The sequence below is a fragment of the Coregonus clupeaformis genome, chromosome 25 (assembly GCF_020615455.1).
Source record: "Coregonus clupeaformis isolate EN_2021a chromosome 25, ASM2061545v1, whole genome shotgun sequence".
NCBI lineage: Eukaryota > Metazoa > Chordata > Actinopteri > Salmoniformes > Salmonidae > Coregonus > Coregonus clupeaformis.
Genome location: NC_059216.1, coordinates 22,102,835 through 22,122,754, shown reverse-complemented (window position 1 = coordinate 22,122,754; position 19,920 = coordinate 22,102,835). Strand labels below are relative to the sequence as shown.

Genomic DNA, 19,920 nt, shown 5'->3' with positions numbered 1-19,920 from the left:
GGGACCAAAGTCTCAGACTCCAACAAAGGACCAGATGAGGCCAAAGTACGGTTTTAACAAACATTCTTGATATAAGCGATCGTAGAGATTTATAAAAGTATCATGCTTATATAATGTGCAGTTGTTCTCTGGAAGGTGTTTGATACGTGAGTCAAGATTTCGAGATACTATCTCAAAACGTTGAGATACTAAATTGAAATTTCGAGATCGTAGAACAGGGGTATTCAACTCTTACACTACCAGGGCCGGAGCCTGCTGGTTTTCTGTTTTACCTGATAATGAATTTCACCCACCTGTTGTCCCAGGTCTAAATCAGTCCCTGATTAGTGGGGTACAATGAAAAAAACCCAGTGGAACTGGTTTCGAGGTCCAGAGTTGAATTTGATGGTGGTAGAGCATACTTATAGGATATGTTTCTTCATTTGTAACATTGTGTGATTTCAGAGCTGGCACCACAGGTCCAAGATGTGGTGGGGTGGGGGAGGGGAGGCGGTATTTCAATAAACAGTCAGGATACATCATCTCACATTTCATAGTTCCCTGCAATATGTGTTGTGCAGACAGGGGGGTTCCTGGGGCCCAGAGTTTTTCCTGATCTGGTAGGCTAACCCAGTGGTTCTCAAACCTCTCCAGTCAATACTTTTGGATTGATAAGGTCTAGGTAGCCTAGCCACCCTAAGTTTGAATATAAACCAAATTTGATCACATTCACATTTTCTCTTAACACAAATAAATAGGCCGATTTTAGGCTATAAATACATCGTTTGGGCTATGAATACATGACGTTCCCGCTTTGTTTACCCTGGCCAGAGGCAATCAGAGCGCACCTGCAGCTTTGGTTGTTCTCAGTAGGCTACAGTTGATCAGACTGAAGCACAGATTAATTGTGCACGAGTTGACAAATCATTAGGCAAATCAGTCTAAACAACAGTACTTTGTCCCTATATTCAACGCTTGTCAATATTCTTTATTAAACCGAATCAAAAGTGTTGGGGCAAATGCCAGCTTGTTTGCTGGCAGCCTTGCTGTGCTGACCTCTGCAAAACGGATAGATGGTAATCGCCACATAATGCTACTTATTTAAAAAACTATCTCTAAATGTTAAGTTAGTATCTCGACATTTTGGCTTAGTATATCGAAATGTTTAGATAGTAGCTATCGACGTAAAAATTAATCGTGGCGGGAAAGGCCTTCCATACAAAACCTTGATCATCTGCCACTACTGTAAAGGCAAGCCCGTGCATGGGTGTCTAAGAAACCCCATCGATGAGACAAAACTCGCGGCGTGAACGGGTCGTCACTAGTTACCACTGCCACAAAGTCATAAACCCCGCCTATTTCTACAATTTATCTTCTTAAAATGTTATTTTAAACCTAAACGTAACCACACTACTAATCGGATGCCTAACCCTAACCTTAAATTAAGACCAAAAAGCAAAAATATGTTTTCATTAATGTTCACGATAGGCAATTTTGTGACTTTGTAGCTGTGGTAACTAGTGGAAACCGCATGAACGTGGCAGCCATTTTACATCCTCAAGAGTGAATGAGTGGAGCCGGACCAGTGCCGGGAGTTTTACACTTTTTCCTCTTTTAATTCTCACATTTTCCTTCCGAAATAATCAACACCATACAAGTTGGTGATCCATCGGCAGGTATGATGAATACTACTAACTGGTCACGTGATCATAGTACAATGTATAGCTAAAGTGTGTGAGCTTGTGGTGTTTCAAACAATGTGGAAACTGGTGGTTGGGACGGGTTCTCCAGACCGGCTTTTTGAAAATGGACTCTCCCTATGTGGCGGCACGTTGACAAACCACGAAGATAGCTAGTTAGCATACTACAAGAAGGCCTGTGTTCAACCAAAGATACTGGTAACATCAACCTATGAAATTCGAGCCAAATTATGTCAACCAGCAAGCTACATATGAGCTATCATTGTTTTAATGATGATGTCGCTAGTTAGCGAATTTAGCCAAGGGAGCTAATTCTGACAGATCAGGAATGACACATGTTCATTGTCACGGGCTAGCTAGCTAACCCAGCCAGCTAAGGAGCGATCAGCAGCGCGTGAACGTGTAAACTTCAAGAGTATTGCCTTTTGCCAGAGTTTTGACGCAACTCGTGAGCTAACGTAGTTATTTAGCTAACCAACGCTTGTTAATAAAACATGTATCATTCCGTTAACGTAGCACACTGGCATGCACAGCTAGTAAGGTTTGTTATTGCGACTTGACAGTGGGAGGACTATAATTACCTAACGAGTAACGCATGCTATTATTTGGCTAACGTTGAGTAGTTGGGCTATATATATGGATAACGCAGCTAGCTAGATGACGTTGGCTAACGTTAGGCCACAACACTAACTATGAGTATGTGGTTGATATAGGTAAGTAGTTAGCAACTCAGCTTTCATATCTAACTAATCAATTAAGCTAACTTGCTATGTTGGTTTTCAAGTTTTGCTTGAATTGGCTATTTTCGGTAGTTAGCAAACGTTCACGTTAGTTGGCTGCAATGAAGACTTGACGAAATGAAATAATGGGAGTTCAATTTGACTGCTACATTTACGCTCGCTAAGTTGGCTTACTAGTTAATACAATATCACTGTCTTGAGACAACGTATCAAACGTTTGTTATAACCATTGTTAGATGTAGGAGTTAGTCGACCACGTAGTTTGCTCCTGTACACATGCTTACTGACCGGCTTGCTAGCTACCGGAAACTGGTGGTAGTTACTCTCTGCCGAAGGAACACGTGTATCAACTATCTAGTTAGTTGGTGCTGAAGTCAGCAATCAGTAGGCTAATTTATAATTTAGCAGTCAGGCCAAGCCCTTTGTACATGTTAGCTAGCGTGTTGTGCAAAGGTGTTCTTCCAACCCAGACAAAGGCGGGAAATGTGTAATCGCGTGTACACATTTTACCATGTAGCCTAGCTAACTGTCCTCACAAGTTGCACATGTATACGAAATGTTAAGGTATGCAGTTATCATTAAAACGCATTGGTATTTATAAGTGTCAGCATTATCAAAATTGATACAGACATGCAAATTCAAATATTGTAATTAAAATGTGACATGATTAAACTGTAAGGGACCACATGGACCCACGTGTGTGCCTGTTGCACATGACACCCCCCAAAAGCTCTCAACAGCCTTGCACTTGATCCAGCATTAATTTGGCTCATTGCATTTGCACAGATTTCTGGAGACATGGCCACAGAACATATTAATGGAAATGGTCCAGAAGAACCAATGGATACCACTGCTGCAGTTACCCATTCTGAAAACTTCCAGACTTTATTAGAAGCTGGTTTACCACAGAAAGTTGCTGAAAAACTAGATGAAATTTACATAGCAGGTAAGGCACATTGAATATCCAGCATATTTGTACACACAATTTTAATTTTTGCTATTGCATGTGCTGTCATGTATTACATTACCTTTGAATGTGGGAATTGGGATCATCAAGCAACTTTTTGTGGTTTCCTACCAAAATGGGTACTGCAGTGTTATGGGGGGGGGAATAGAGAATTCAGACACCACCAATATTGGTGTGAAATAAATGTAATGTCTACATTTCCATTGTCTTAGAGGTACATCTGGGCTGAGACCACTGGCGACAGGGCCAGTGTTGTGTTCTTAAGAATTCAAGTGTAGCAGCACAGATGAGCGGAGAGTTAGGCCGCAGTTCAGCGGAGGTCTCTCTGTACAGTCTCAGGCAGAGAATGCAGCCAGATGGGCACATGCAGGAACAATGGCAGCAGCTGTCGGTGGCTGGGACAGGTGATGGGTCTTCCAAGAGCAGAATGTGGACAAGCTCATTAGGAGCACACCGTGCAGAGGACTGCCATATCAAGTTACATCACATCTGTTGTGATTAGTTCTGCAAAGGTTGAAGAAGGTGCTGTTACTCAATGCACTTTGTCAATTTTAAAATATTGGTCTCAGAGATGTTTTCTCTTATCTGAAGTATGATTGCAGTATTCCAATTTCAGAGATCCCCCAATGAAGTTATCGCCACAAAAATAAGAGAACTTTGATACCTCAACATGCGTTGTGGCTTGATCCGTTTGAGAAGATATCATCCTGTAGTTCTGTTCCTGCTAATAACAGATGTTTTCTCGTGTCCCTCCTAGTAACGGATGTTTTCTGGTGACCCTCCTCAGGTTTAGTATCTCACAGTGACTTAGATGATAGAGCGATCGAGGCTCTGAAAGAGTTCAACGAAGAAGGTGCTCTGCAAGTTCTGTTGCAGTTCAAGGACAGCGACCTCTCACATGTCCAGGTATGTATGGAGGGGGAGGTGTAGTAGAAGTTGGGTCAACGGCATGATTAGTATGACTAAAATGTAAATGATTAGACCGCATTGTGTGATGTGTCTTTAAATGAAATGCTACCATTTCACCCTCTAAAGCAGTGTTTCCCAACCCTGGTTCTTGAGTATCCCCAACGGTACACATTATTATTGTAACCCTGAAGTAGCACACCTCATTCAACTTGTCAGCTAATCATCAAGCCCTCAATGAGTTGAATGAGATGTTTGTACAGGGCTACAACAAAAATGTGTATTGTTGGGGGTACTGGAGGACCAGGGTTGGGAAGCACTGCTCTAAAGTATATGTATTGATTTCATTTTTTTCTTACTCAACAGAACAAAAGTGCCTTTCTTTGTGGAGTTATGAAGACATACAGACAGAGGGAGAAACAGGGGACCAAAGTCTCAGACTCCAACAAAGGACCAGATGAGGCCAAAATCAAAGTACGGCTTTAACAAACATTCTTGATATAAGTGATCGTAGAGATTTATAAAAGTATCATGCTTTTATAATGTGCAGTTGTTCTCTGGAAGGTGTTTGACCTGAATTCTGTTATTTAAATGAACAGGCCCTACTGGAGAGAACTGGCTACACGCTTGACGTGACAACAGGTCAGCGGAAGTATGGAGGCCCCCCTCCGGAGTCGGCTCACTCAGGGGCGCAGCCCACGATCGGTACAGAGGTATGTCTCTACAATAATTCAATGGTGTGTTTGATTAGTGTGTAATAGTTTTCCTCAGTGCGTGATGGTGTTTCTGCATTCTGTGTCCAAATGATGAAATCATGTACTTTTTCCTAGAGTGACTTCGGTTACACTGATGGTTTACCGCTAAGATCTGACTGGACACGCGTTAATTCTGTATTTTGGAGAATTATTTTGTAACAATGTTCCTTTCACACCAAGATAACCTCCATTTTGCTTTCATCTTAGATTTTTGTTGGCAAGATCCCCAGAGATCTATTTGAGGATGAGCTGGTCCCTCTGTTTGAGAAAGCTGGGCCCATTTGGGACCTGCGTCTGATGATGGACCCCCTCAGTGGCCTCAACAGAGGTTACGCCTTTGTCACTTTCTGCACTAAAGAGGCGGCGCAGGAGGCTGTCAAGCTGGTATGTACCACTTGTGGTAAACTTCTCTCCTGACAGAACAATAGGAATGGATAATTTAGCCTGCCTAACCATGACATGTCATGAACTCTGTTACCCGCTCCCCTCTCTCCACAGTGTAACAACAATGAAATTAGACCCGGCAAACACATTGGCGTGTGCATCTCCGTGGCCAATAATAGACTGTTCGTTGGTTCCATCCCCAAGAGTAAAACAAAAGATCAGATTGTGGAAGAGTTTGCTAAAGTCACAGGTAAGGTTGAACGATCCTCTGGGACAAATTGACATTTTGATGGGCCAGTCATATTCTGTCTTGACAGAGATTTATGTTCTGTCTTTGCAAAAGTGATCGTTTCCTTGGCTTGGCAGTAATTTTGACAACAGTGTGTAAACGTTGCTGTACTATTACTGAATGCAATAGTGCAGGGCTGCCCAATCCTGGTGCTGGAGGGCTGAAACACTTCTGTTTTTCGTCTCTACCTGGTAGTTAATTGCACTCACCTGGTGTCCCAGGTCTGAATCTGTCCCTGATTAGAAGGACAGGATGAAAAACAGTGTTTCGGCCCTCCCAGACCAGGATTGGCAACCCTGCACTACTAGTGTTCGATTGCATTTAGTCTGAGTTAAGGCTTATGTAAGGTATGCTTTTGTCATTTAATAGTTAATTCCCAATGTGAGGGTTCAGTGTCCAAATGATGAAATACATAAATTCTATCCTGGAGTAACTCTGGTTACGCTGATAGTTTACCGCTAAGATCTGACTGGACACTTAACTGGGCACAAATCAATGGTCTCTGGAGACTGATGTCCAAAGAGAAACAGCTGTGTCAAATAAAGGAGACACTACATGTTTTGAGTAAACCGAAGGGAACATTCCTTGATTGCATAAAATCTTGAATGTGAAATATTCTGTTCTGGTGCCAACTATGTTATCTGCATTTCAGTAAGGTACTCAAGAGTTCCATTCTTTTTAACTTCACGTTGCATATGGATCTAGAGCGAGCTGTCTAGTGCACTGCTCACTGTTCAGCCAGGATACCCTTTATGCCGTTCTCCTTCTGCCCCTCTTTCAACAGAGGGTCTTAACGATGTCATACTGTACCATCAGCCAGATGACAAGAAAAAGAACAGAGGCTTTTGCTTCTTGGAATACGAAGACCACAAAACTGCGGCTCAGGCCCGCCGCAGGCTGATGAGTGGCAAGGTCAAGGTGTGGGGGAACGTGGTGACGGTGGAGTGGGCCGACCCCATAGAAGATCCTGATCCTGAAGTCATGGCCAAGGTATGGGGAGCAAAGTTAACGGGACTCATTTTGCATGTGAATAAATTGTGATTTGGTCTTTGTTCTGTCTATCCATAAACTTGTAGAATAACACTGATTTGTGTTGGAGGCTGTTCACCAGGGAGTAAGAATAGAGGTAATCACCAGTGTCTGAGGGAGCCAGAAACAGAGATTTGTGGGATTGATAACCCGCCACTACTTTTCCCCTCCCAGGTGAAAGTGCTGTTTGTCCGGAACCTTGCAAGTACTGTAACGGAGGAAATACTTGAAAAGGCCTTCAGTCAGTTTGGCAAGTTGGAGCGGGTGAAGAAGCTGAAAGACTATGCCTTTATCCACTTTGAGGAGAGAGACGGAGCAGTCAAGGTACAGGCTGGAATCTTTATATTTCTCTAACGAGAGTATCACAAAATTGTGGTAACAATGGTCAATTTTTGTGTAGTTATTAAACTTGCCTCTTTTGACAGGCCTTGGCCGACCTGAATGGGAAAGACCTGGAGGGAGAGCACATTGAAATAGTCTTTGCCAAGCCACCTGATCAGAAGAGGAAAGAACGCAAAGCACAGAGGCAAGCGGCTAAAACACAAATGTAAGCAGACAATTGATATGCAGTTATTTGAGACCTTCATTATAGTTGCATTGTTGGGTGGCCTTTCATCATTGAGTTCTCTTGAATGATTGAACAGAGAAGTTAAAAACATGATATAACTAGAGCAAATTATCACGTGTCCTGTATGGTTACTAAACAAGTGCATATCCTCTCGCCTACCCATTATCCCCAGGTATGATGATTACTATTACTACGGCCCACCCCAGATGCCACCTCCCACAAGAGGCAGAGGACGAGGTGGTGGCCGTGGAGGCTATTCCTACCCCCCTGACTACTATGGCTATGAGGATTACTACGATTACTATGGCTACGACTACCACAACTACCGGGGCGGCTATGAGGATCCCTACTACGGCTATGAGGACTTCCAATCTCCCGGCCGAGGACGAGCCAGAGGCGGAGCCCGTGGTGGTGCCCTATCCTCCCGGGGCCGTGGAGCGGTCACGCCCAGGGGCAGACTAGGGGGTTTCTCCCAGCGAGGAGGAAGTGGCCCTGGATCAAGCAGAGGTGTGTAGGGGACCAAAGGGGCACTGGGTAAATAGGAACTAGCTGTGTAAGCAATGGTCAAAGCAAATGTCAGCTATACATTAAATGCAAACATATACTATTTGGACAGGTCTTTTCCCCCTTACTTGAATAACCTTTTTAAACAAATATTATTATTTTTAACCTGCATTTATGGCTACCTTATTTGGCATAAATTGACCCAAGTCCTGCATCCACCTTTTTTATAATATAAAGGCCCTAGAAAGTAAGGAATGGGTCATACAGATGGCCCCATTTTATTTTTACTTTTGAAAGCTGGGCTGATGTCCCTCATACATTGAACTGGTGATTTTTTTATGTAAGCAAATGTATTTAGCTTTGTGTCCAAATGATGAAATACATATATTCTATCCTGGAGTAACCCTGGTTACGCTGATAGTTTACCGCTAAGATCTGACTGGACATTTTAGGTTATTATATACATGACTTTATACTTCCATAAATTTGTGTCCAGTGATGGGAAAGTATGCTTATTCTCAACATTTGAAATGACAACTGCCTTTTAGCCTCAAGTCCTTGACCGGTGTCACCTTTCAGAGCACCAACTCTGAAAGGTCTGCTCCTCTGCAGATTTAGATTAGCATATATGTAGATTTAGATCTGCATATATGATATTAGGATCACCCTAAACTAGTTTTGTATCATGTTACATGATTGAATGTCATTAGTGATGTTTATATTCTGTCTCTGTTGCTGTTTTTGTTTTTGAATTCCATTCTAATTCTGTCTCTGTTGCTTGGCCAACAGGGAAAAGGGCTCGAGGCCGGTCCTGACCTGTCACTATGAAGACTGACCTACTGTGTTGGGTTACACCGGAAGCGGCAACGGATACAGATGGAAAAGTCAGCGAAATGGTCCAATATTCCAGCCTTACAGAAGCATCTCCCCCAAACTGCCACCTAAACAATCACCAGATTATTTAGATAAACTCGTCACCCCTGTATGCGCCCCCCTCCCCCTTACACCCAGTGTATTCCCCCAATGCCATTTTAGATAAATATTGAAGAATTTGCACTTTTTAAGTTTGTTAGTTTGAAGTGGCTCAAAGGAGCTTGATGCTATTGTATATTTTTGTGCTAATCGCAATTTTTATTGTCGGAATATCCATGTTAATCTTAATCGTTTGATTTGGATGTTTGAAGAGAACATCTGCAGGTTTTGGGTGTAACCACCAGGCATGGATAAGTCAGGCATTCCAGGAAAGTGGTTCTTTTCAGAACTTGTCTTTAAAGGGTTGGTTAACTACCTCAGTACAGAGGATTAAACTACCCTGCCTGTACTGTAAATAGGGAAACTATATTGATGAAAGCAGGGCTTGTTTCCTACAAAATATGCACAAGAGCAGCAGAACAACCGAAAGTACTTAATGTAATATAGTAATTTTGTTGCATTTCTGACACTGCAAACAGTCAAACTGGCCATGCAAAATAATCGCATATGATGAGTCTGAACAAGCCCTGCTTTTATCCTATTTTCAACTGAATTAGCCACCTTGCTTCTTCAGATTATTGTAGTGACTGGTTGTATAGTTTGGAAAATGTTACTTTTGTAAAGGCTTGAACATCAACAAAGGCATCAACTGCCTTTGAAAAAGCCCTGCAGTGTCCCTTTGCCACACCAATGGATTTTTTAAAAGAATGGAACATAATTATGTTCAGTACCACCCCCCCCCCCCCTTAGTGTAAAAGAAATGTCCCAATCATGTGAAATCTTGAATGGTCCCTCTAACTCTAAGCCAGCTACTATTTAGTCAAGCCTCTTGATTGAAATGAGTTGCCATAATGCCCAGCCAGCGAGCATGTGTGCCTGTAGCTGTTTCGAGGGGGGGAGGGATCGTGGTCTTAGTGGTTAAAGGGATACTAAAGCTATGATTTGTATTCCATGTATAGCAAAAAGGATACCGAACTATTCATCCGGTTTTGTACACAGTTTACTCCCTCTCAATAAAATCATTACAACCACCTTTTGAAAAGATGTTAGCCGTTTTAAACCATTGTTGGTGGCCAACAACGTTTTTTGCATTCCTGCAAATAAATTGTTTTATACTGTAAAATGGAGGTGAGTGTAACTTATTTTTGTAATAAAGTTTTTGATTTCTATCTGTCTTACTCTCTGTATGACTTCCTGTTGAACCATCTCACAAAGTTATGCACTGATTATAGCATTGAATTGTAACATGATATCCTTTCTGATTCACACCACACACAGTAAGCGCTACTTTCTCAATCCCAGGGAGTCTTCAACCAGAGGTGCATGTGTACTGTCCTGTGATTTCAATTGAATCATAACGTTCATCAGTACTTGGCATTGACTCACATTGCTTTTGTCGTCAGCCTGCTACAACATGAAATGAGCATTGTAGAGATATGATTTTCTTTTGGAATACTGTGTGTCTTCATCGTTATGATGGCAGGGCAGGTGATATCTACATATAGGCTATAAAAAATAAAATAACAGGCAACAATGTTGCATGATCCCATAATGAACCGGATGTGACAAGCCTGACGAAGACAGACCGTCCCGTTAAGTCAATGATGAAAACATGCAGGTTGGGTGTATGATTGATATTCATAAATATAAAGACAGTGAATGCATGGGAAGCCATTGTCGATGCAACCAAGTCTTCATTAAGACATTTAAGCATGTTAACCCCCGCGAGGCTGCCGGCCCAGACGGCATCCCTAGCTGCGTCCTCAGAGCATGTGCAGACCAGCTGGCTAGTGTGTTTACGGGACATATTCAATCTCCCTTTCCCAGTCTGCTGTTCCCACATGCTTCAGGATGACCACCATTGTTCCACACTGCCCTATCCCATCTGGACAAGAGGAATACCTATGTAAGAATGCTGTTAATTGACTATAGCTCAGCATTCAACACCATAGTACCCTCCAAGCTCATCATTAAGCTCGAGGCCCTGGGTCTGAACCCCGGCCTGTGCAACTGGGTCCTGGACTTCCTGACGGGCCGCCCCCAGGTGGTGAAGGTAGGAAACAACATCTCCACTTCGCTGATCCTCAACACTGGGGCCCCACAAGGGTGCGTGCTCAGCCCCCTCCTGTACTCCCTGTTCACCCATGACTGCGTTGCCAAGCACGCCTCCAACTCAATCATCAAGTTTGCAGACGACACAACAGTAGTAGGCTTGATTACCAACAATGACGAGATCGCCTACAGGGAGGAGGTGAGGGCTCTGTGAGTGTGGTGCCAGGAAAATAACCTCTCACTTAACGTCAACAAAACAAAGGAGATGATCGTGGACTTCAGGAAACAGCAGAGGGTGCACCCCCCTATCCACATCGACAGGACCGCAGTGGAGAAGGTGGAAAGCTACAAGTTCCTTGGCGTACACATCACTGACAAACTGAAATTGTATATATTCTTAAATTCCATTCCTTACTAGATTTGTGTGTATTGGGTATATGTTGTGAAATTGTTAGATATTACTTATTAGATATTACTGCACTGTCGGAGCTAGAAGCACAAGAATTTCGCTACACACGCAATAACATCTGCTAAACACCTGTATGTGACAAATATTTTGATTTGATTTATTTCTGCTAAGGGACAGATTTAAATGTAATATAGGGGGAGGGGTGTCAAAAAATGTTTTGCTTTGGGGAGGGTTGTCTTTTTTTGGGGTGGCAAAGGGGAGGGTTGTCTTTTTTTGGGGTGGCAGAGGGGAGGGTCGTGCGTTTTCCCCCTGGTTTAAATTTCACTCCTCTGCTCATATTTTCCCTTTAAACAATGGCTTCACTTACTTTTGATATTACCCTAATAAAGTTTAGAAACGTTTGTGAAGGTTTGGTGTGGTGTGGCTGTTTTTAAGCTCTCCAACTGACTCCGACAGTTGAACTTGAGGTGAGGAAGACTGTTGCAGGCCTGACAGAGTTACTCCTATAATCTAACAATATATAATGCTTATCTTTATACAAAATATTCGGATCAAAAGTTAACGAATTACCCTCCTTCTGTATGTCTATATCTGACAAGAAATGCATGTCGGTGTTGTAGCATGCCACTGGCGTATCTATATCTCTCTGGGGTTAGGCCTAAGCTTCTCTTCCTTATATATATATATATATTAAAATATGAATATCATACAGTGGACACCTAAGCCTGATACATTTAGTGCTTAAATCTCTGACCGCTGAACCGTGAGGTGGACAATTATTGTTTTAGGAAAATAGCCTCACCCCCCAAAAAAAAATAGGCTATAAAGTTTTGCATATGCTACACATTGAAACACAAGAAAAAGCGTTTTTGTAATTTGTTATAGGCTGTTTTTAAGGACACGTAAATGTGGCTCATTTGGCCAACATCCCGCGTTTATTGATGGTGCTGGCTGTGCCAGGTTGGATCTGTATGCATATGGATGTCCGTAGAATTTCTCAAATGTCCGGTAAATTAAAATCTTCCCTGTCATGTTGTCTGGTGCCACATTTTCCTAAAGGAAACTCTGAAATGGCATATCGTTTTAGAATATTCACATGAAAATCTGTCGCCATTTGGATGGAAACCTAGACACCCTAAAGACTGGCAAGTGCGCTAGTCCAGTGTCACTTTGATTATGCCTGCACATCATGGTTCACCAGCAGCCCCAAACATCTAAAGAATAAGCTACCAGCCAAACAAGGTTGGAAGAATTGTACTTAAACTCCCCCCTCGTACTCATCTGGAGGTTGAGCATTTTTTCCTCTCTATCTCTGTAATGTGTCTGTATCTATGTAATTGTATACTGAACAAAAATATAAATGCAACATGTAAAGTGTTGGTCCTATGTTTCATGAGCTGAAATAAAAGATCCCAGAAATGTTCCATATGCACAAAAAACGTATTTGTAAAAAATTGTTGTGCACAAATTTGGTTACATCCTTGTTAGTGAGCATTTTCTCCTTTGCCAAGATAATCCATCCACCTGCAACAGGTGTGGCATATCAAGAAGTTGATTAAACAGGACGATCATTACATCGATGCACCTTGTGCAGTTTTGTCACACAACACAATGCCACAGATGTCTCAAGTTTTGAGGGAGCATGCAATTGGCATGCTGACTAGAGGAATGTCCACCAGAGCTGTTGCCAGATAATTGAATGTTCATTTCTCTACCATAAGCTGCCTCCAAAGTCGTTTTAGAGAATTTGGTAGTACGTCCAACCGGCCTCACAACCGCAGACCACGTGTAACCACGCCAGCCCAGGACCTCCACATCATCCGGCTTCTTCACCTGTGGAATCGTCTGAGACCAGCCACCCGGACAGCTGATGAAACTGAGGAGTATTTCTGTCTGTAATAAAGCCCTTTTGTGGGGGAAAAAACTCATTCTGATTGGCTGGGCCTGCCTCCCCAGTGGGTGGGCCTATGCCCTCCCAGTCCCACCCATGGCTGCGCCCCTGCCCAGTCATGTGAAATCCATAGATTAGGACCTAATGAATTAATTTCAATTGACTGATTTCCTTATGTGAACTGTAATTCAGTAAAATTGTTGAAATTGTTGCATGTTGCGTTTATATTTTTGTTCAGTATATATGTTTTAAAAAATAGGGACCACAATGGAAATAAATCCCCAACTTTATTGTGCAATCTCAGTCACAGATTTCTTTTTTTGTGTATATATTTTTTTAAACTGACAAATAATCAATCAATCCATGCTGTGCAGCGGCCAATTGATGAATGGAAAGAGACATCTGTTACAAAACACCAAAAAGTTGAATGACATTCAGAGAATGTCAAGCCAAGCCTTCGATACTGGGTAAACCTATAACGTAGGGAGGGATGTATTTTCTGTTTGTCGAGATTGACATAGTCTATTTATTGTGGTGTTGAAAACGCAAACCATGATATTGTAGTGCCCAAAGTTGGTATGCTTTGTTTATTGGTTGTGTAGTGCACTGGCACAGAAACCTGTTAGTGGAAAACTTCTTGCATATATTTTATATAATTATAGATATCGTATCAAAATATTGAAAATCTGATTTCCCTCTAGCTGATCATTGTCTGCAGCCGGCTCTGATCATAGTGTAATAAAACAGGCAGGGAGAGTGAGCTTGTGGCATCAACTGTGCCACAAAAGCAAAGTGGCAAAGTCGATGTCCACGTTTATAAACACAGGGTCGCTAGACGTATTGTTATTTGTGGTCATAAACATTATTTTTAGTTAATTCTATGAGGGGAAGGGTGTTCAATTTATTTTACATTACAAGGGGAGGGTCATGTAAAAATATTTTTTACGTTGGAGAGGGGCGGTGCATTTTTTAAAATGACACCTTGAGTTGGATCAGCCCCTCTCCAAGTGAATTTTGATCTGTCCCTAATATTAATCAGACAGGCATAAGCCCGCAGACGTGCGCATATTCCATGATCGTGCTGCGTTTGTCTCCCTGTGTAAACAGGGGACAGACACACTCTTTCCACGCCACTTCGATACAAAGTGATTTTCGTAGCAGGTTGGGAGAGCATTTTTGCTAACTCTTTCCCTAACCTTAACCTCCTAACCTGCTAAGTTAATTATCCTAACCTGCAACAAAAAAGTCACTTCGGTATCGAAGCGGTGTGAAAATAAATCAAATCAAATCAAATGTTATTGGTCACATACACATATTTAGCAGATGTTATTGCTGGTGTAGCGAAATGCTTGTGTTCCTAGCTCCAACAGTGCAGTACTATCGAACAATTCACAACAATACACAAATCTAAAAGAATGGAATTAAGAAATATATAAATATTAGGACGAGCAATATCGGAGTGGCATTGACTAAAATACAGTAGAATAGAATACAGTATATACATATGAGATGAGTAAAGCAGTATGTAAATATTATTAAAGTGACTAGTGTTCCATTATTAAAGTGGCCAGTGATTCCATGTCTATGTACAGTTGAAGTCGGAAGTTTACATACACTTAGGTTGGAGTCATTAAAACTCGTTTTTCAACCACTCCACAAATGTATTGTTAACAACCTATAGTTTTGGCAAGTCGGTTAGGACATCTACTTTGTGCATGACACAAGTAATTTTTCTAACAATTGTTTACAGACAGATTATTTCACTTATTATTCACTGTATCACAATTCCAGTGGGTCAGAAGTTTACATACACTAAGTTGACTGTGCCTTTAAACAGCTTGGAAAATTCCAGAAAATGATGTCATGGCTTTAAAAGCTTCTGATAGGCTAATTGACATCATTTTAGTCAATTGGAGGTGTACCTGTGGATGTATTTCAAGGCCTACCTTTAAACTCAGTGTCTCTTTGCTTGACATCATGGGAAAATCAAAATAAATCAGCCAAGACCTCAGAAAAAACAATTGTAGACCTCCACATGTCTGGTTCACCCTTGGGAGCAATTTCCAAACGCCTGAAGGTCCCACGTTCATCTGTACAAACAATAGTACGCAAGTACACTGCTCAAAAAAATTAAGGGAACACTTAAACAACACAATGTAACTCCAAGTCAATCACACTTCTGTGAAATCAAACTGTCCACTTAGGAAGCAACACTGATTGACAATAAATTTCACATGCTGTTGTGCAAATGGAATAGACAACAGGTGGAAATTATAGGCAATTAGCAAGACACCCCCAATAAAGGACTGGTTTTGCAGGTGGTGACCACAGACCAATTCTCAGTTCCTATGCTTCCTGGCTGATGTTTTGGTCACTTTTGAATGCTGGCAGTGCTTTCACTCTAGTGGTAGCATGAGACGGAGTCTACAACCCACACAAGTGGCTCAGGTAGTGCAGCTCATCCAGGATGGCACATCAATGCGAGCTGTGGCAAGAAGGTTTGCTGTGTCTGTCAGCGTAGTGTCCAGAGCATGGAGGTGCTACCAGGAGACAGGCCAGTACATCAGGAGACGTGGAGGAGGCCGTAGGAGGGCAACAACCCAGCAGCAGGACTGCTACCTCCGCCTTTGTGCAAGGAGGAGCAGGAGGAGCACTGCCAGAGCCCTGCAAAATGACCTCCAGCAGGCCACAAATGTGCATGTGTCTGCTCAAACGGTCAGAAACAGACTCCATGAGGGTGGTATGAGGGCCCGACGTCCACAGGTGGGGGTTGTGCTTACAGCCCAACACCGTACAGGACGTTTGGCATTTGCCAGAGAACACCAAGATTGGCAAATTCGCCACTGGTGCCCTGTGCTCTTCACAGATGAAAGCAGGTTCACACTGAGCACATGTGACAGACGTGACAGAGTCTGGAGACGCCGTGGAGAACATTCTGCTGCCTGCAACATCCTCCAGCATGACCGGTTTGGCGGTGGGTCAGTCATGGTGTGGGGTGGCATTTCTTTGGGGGGCCGCACAGCCCTCCATGTGCTCGCCAGAGGTAGCCTGACTGCCATTAGGTACCGAGATGAGATCCTCAGACCCCTTGTGAGACCATATGCTGGTGCGGTTGGCCCTGGGTTCCTCCTAATGCAAGACAATGCTAGACCTCATGTGGCTGGAGTGTGTCAGCAGTTCCTGCAAGAGGAAGGCATTGATGCTATGGACTGGCCCGCCTGTTCCCCAGACCTGAATCCAATTGAGCACATCTGGGACATCATGTCTCGCTCCATCCACCAACGCCACGTTGCACCACAGACTGTCCAGGAGTTGGCAGATGCTTTAGTCCAGGTCTGGGAGGAGATTCCTCAGGAGAACATCCGCCACCTCATCAGGAGCATGCCCAGGCGTTGTAGGGAGGTCATACAGGCACGTGGAGGCCACACACACTACTGAGCCTCATTTTGACTTGTTTTAAGGTCATTACATCAAAGTTGGATCAGCCTATAGTGTGGTTTTCCACTTTAATTTTGAGGGTGACTCCAAATCCAGACCTCCATGGGTTGATACATTTGATTTCCATTGATAATTTTTGTGTGATTTTGTTGTCAGCACATTCAACTATGTAAAGAAAAAAGTATTTAATAAGATTATTTCATTCATTCCGATCTAGGATGTGTTATTTTAGTGTTCCCTTTATTTTTTTGAGCAGTGTATAAACACTATGGGACCATGCAGCCGTCATACCGCTCAGGAAGGAGACGCGTTCTGTCTCTGAGAGATGAACGTACTTTGGTTGCGAAAAGTGCAAATCAATCCCAGAACAACAGCAAAGGACCTTGTGAAGATGCTGGAGGAAACAGGTACAACATTATCTATATCCACAGTAGAACGAGTCCTATATCGACATAACCTGAAAGGCCGCTCAGCAAGGAAGAAGCCACTGCTCCAAAACCGCCATAAAAAGACAGATTACGGTTCGCAACTGCACATGGGGACAAAGATCATACTTTTTGGAGAAATGTCCTCTGGTCTGATGAAACAAAAATAGAACTGTTTGGCCATAATGACCATTGTTATGTTTGGAGGAAAAAGGGGGTTGTTTGCAAGCCGAAGAACACCATCCCAACCGTGAAGCACAGGGGTGGCAGCATCATGATGTGGGGGTGCTTTGCTGCAGGAGGGACTGGTGCACTTCACAAAATAGATGGCATCATGAGGAAGGAAAATTATGTGGATATATTGAAGCAACATCTCAAGACATCAGTCACGAAGTTAAAGCTTGATGGCAAATGGGTCTTCCAAATGGACAATGACCCCAAGCATACTTCCAAAATTGTGGAAAAATGGCTTAAGGACAACAAAGTCAAGGTATTGGAGTGGCCATCACAAAGCCCTGACCTCAATCCTATAGAACATTTGTGGGCAGAACTGAAAAAGCGTGTGCGAGCAAGGAGGCCTACAACCTGACTCAGTTACACCAGATCTGTCAGGAGGAATGGGCCAAAATTCACCCAACTTATTGTGGGAAGCTTGTGGAAGGCTACCCGAAACGTTTGACCCAAGTTAAACAATTTAAAGGCAATGCTACCAAATACTAATTGAGTTTATGTAAACTTCTGACCCACTGGGAATGTGATGAAAGAAATAAAAGCTGAAATAAATAATTCTCTCTACAATTATTCTGACATTTCACATTCTTAAAATAAAGTGGTGATCCTAACTGACCTAAGACAGGGAATATTTACAAGGATTAAATGTCAGGAATTGTGAAAAATTGAGTTTAAATGTATTTGGCTAAGGTGTATGTAAACTTCCGACTTCAACTGTATATAGGGCAGCAGCCTCTAAGGTGCAGGGTTGAGTAGCCGGGTGGTAGCCAGCTAGTGATGGCTATTTAACAGTCTGCTGGCCTTGAGATAGAAGCTATGTTTCAGTCTCTCGGTCCCAGCTTTGATGCACCTGTACTGACCTTGCCTTCTGGATGATAGCGGGGTGAACAGGCAGTGGCTCGGGTGGTTGATGTCCTTGATGATCTTTTGGCCTTCCTGTGACATCGGGTGGTGTAGGTGTCCTGGAGGGCAGGCAGTGTGCCCCCAGTGATGCGTTGGGCAGACCGCACCACCCTCTGGAGAGCCCTGCTGTGATACATGCTCTCAATTGTGCATCTATAAAAGTTTGTGAGGGTCTTAGGGGCCAAGCCAAATTTCTTCAGCCTCCTGAGGTTGAAGAGGCACCGTTACGCCTTCACCACACTGTCTATGTGGGTGGACCATTTCAGATTGTCAGTGATGTGTACGCCGAGGAACTTGAAGCTTTCCACCCTCTCCACTGCGGTCCAGTCGATGTGGATAGGGGCGTGCTCCTTCTGCTGTTTCCTGAAGTCCACGATCAGCTATAGTGTTTCCACGAGGGGATGTTGACATTTGGCTATCATGATAAGTAGGTATTCCTCCATCAACTAGCTTGACTCTTCCTGCAGCTTTAATTGTGGTAAGTATAGACAACAAATTATCAATTTGCACCTTTATCCTGCTTAACCTTGGGCTGCAACCTGATCTCAGAGCATTTCTTATTATTCTGTATGTAAATCCGAGACACTCCATTTAGTATGATATGTTATGTTTCGTATGGTATGTATTAATTTGTGGATGTCCATCAACCATTTCGTATCATATGTTATTACAATTCATATTATATGTTACTAATTTGCTAAACATATTATATGTTATGAATTCTAGCTAGGTGGCTAAAGTTAGCTAGCTGGCTAACGTTAGCTAGGCTAAGGGGTTAGGGGTTAAGGGTTAAGGTTAGGTTTAGGAGTTAGGTTAAAAATGAAGGTTAGGGTTAGGGGAAGGGTTAACTAACATGCTAAGTAGTTGCAAAGTAGATAAAATGTAGTAAGTAGAAGTGTGAGTGTGGTTTTCTATTTGTCTTTACAGCAGAACCAGCAGTTGTTTCCCTTGGGTCACAGCTGTGCAGTCTGCGGGAAAATATAGTGTAAAAGGCACAGGTGAGACCACTGCTACAAAAGTACTGTGTGAATGAATGTTTATTAGGATGTTGGTCATATTATATTTCTGTGAGTTTGAGAATGAAGAATGTACTGTTCCTACTCTTAGGCCTGTGAGTTTACGGTTCATTTGAATAGATTCTCACAATACAGTAATACATAAATAAAGATTCCCCAGTCTTATGTTTTACTGCCTCCCAATGGCCAAATAGTATACTGGCGCACTTCATGTCCCACATGAGCACTTTTAGTAATTTGGCTATATGTGACAACAGGGTGGACTAATGGTTTTATCAATATTTAACAGACTAATTAAAAAAACAGAAAGTAGAGTTAATTGGCATTATTTATCTAAATTATTATCTATTGACAGAACAACATGACTATTGGAGAACTATCAACCATGGCTGGACTTGAAAGTTCCCTCAAGTGGATGCCTCTCTTTCAGAGGTATGGGACATTGAAAAAAATCTCCTTTCTTTTGTGCATTCTTAAAAGTGCTTCTATCATTCTAAGATGTAATATGTTTTTGCTCTGTTTCAATGTTCTGGAACTGGTTCTTGAAAACGTTGCGTATCCCTGGTACAGAGGCGAGTTAAACAAGGCTTCTGTTTGCAGCGAATGAACATATTGCCAGAGTAACAGTTTCAGTTGAACGATTTGAATGAACATTCCAACATGTTAAGGTGAAACGTCAAACAGCTACTTTTTGTAAGGATTACTGTGGCTTTTTAGCGACAATATTCAAACTGAAAAACGACTTTAGCTATTGCTACAAAA

The 19,920-nt window shown here is 42.5% G+C and overlaps 1 protein-coding gene across 3 annotated transcripts; it reads left to right on the top strand.

The window, feature by feature from the left end:
• The first annotated feature begins 1,511 nt into the window (after positions 1-1,511).
• On the top strand, positions 1,512-8,838 carry LOC121539412 (heterogeneous nuclear ribonucleoprotein Q). Of its 3 annotated transcripts, none has more exons than XM_041847892.2 (12): positions 1,512-1,655; positions 3,206-3,365; positions 4,174-4,292; positions 4,659-4,766; positions 4,892-5,005; positions 5,255-5,431; positions 5,546-5,681; positions 6,505-6,710; positions 6,924-7,073; positions 7,175-7,296; positions 7,490-7,824; positions 8,611-8,838. In XM_041847892.2, exons 2-12 carry the CDS (start codon positions 3,218-3,220, stop codon positions 8,634-8,636), a joined length of 1,641 nt encoding a protein of 546 aa, XP_041703826.1. In that variant the 5' UTR covers positions 1,512-1,655; positions 3,206-3,217; the 3' UTR covers positions 8,637-8,838. The 3 variants fall into 3 exon arrangements, with proteins under 3 accessions (XP_041703826.1, XP_041703828.1, XP_041703827.1); XM_041847893.2 differs by lacking the exon at positions 1,512-1,655 and adding an exon at positions 1,774-1,877; XM_041847894.2 differs by lacking the exon at positions 3,206-3,365.
• Positions 8,839-19,920: the final 11,082 nt, after the last annotated feature.

Excerpts from the sequence above, each read along its gene's own strand:
- LOC121539412 (XM_041847892.2), top strand. The coding sequence starts at position 3,218 with ATGGCCACAGAACATATTAATGGAAATGGTCCAGAAGAACCAATGGAT. Across the intron at positions 3,366-4,173 it reads AGATGAAATTTACATAGCAG|GTTTAGTATCTCACAGTGAC; the intron begins GTAAGGCACATT and ends GACCCTCCTCAG. Across the intron at positions 5,682-6,504 it reads AGAGTTTGCTAAAGTCACAG|AGGGTCTTAACGATGTCATA; the intron begins GTAAGGTTGAAC and ends CTCTTTCAACAG.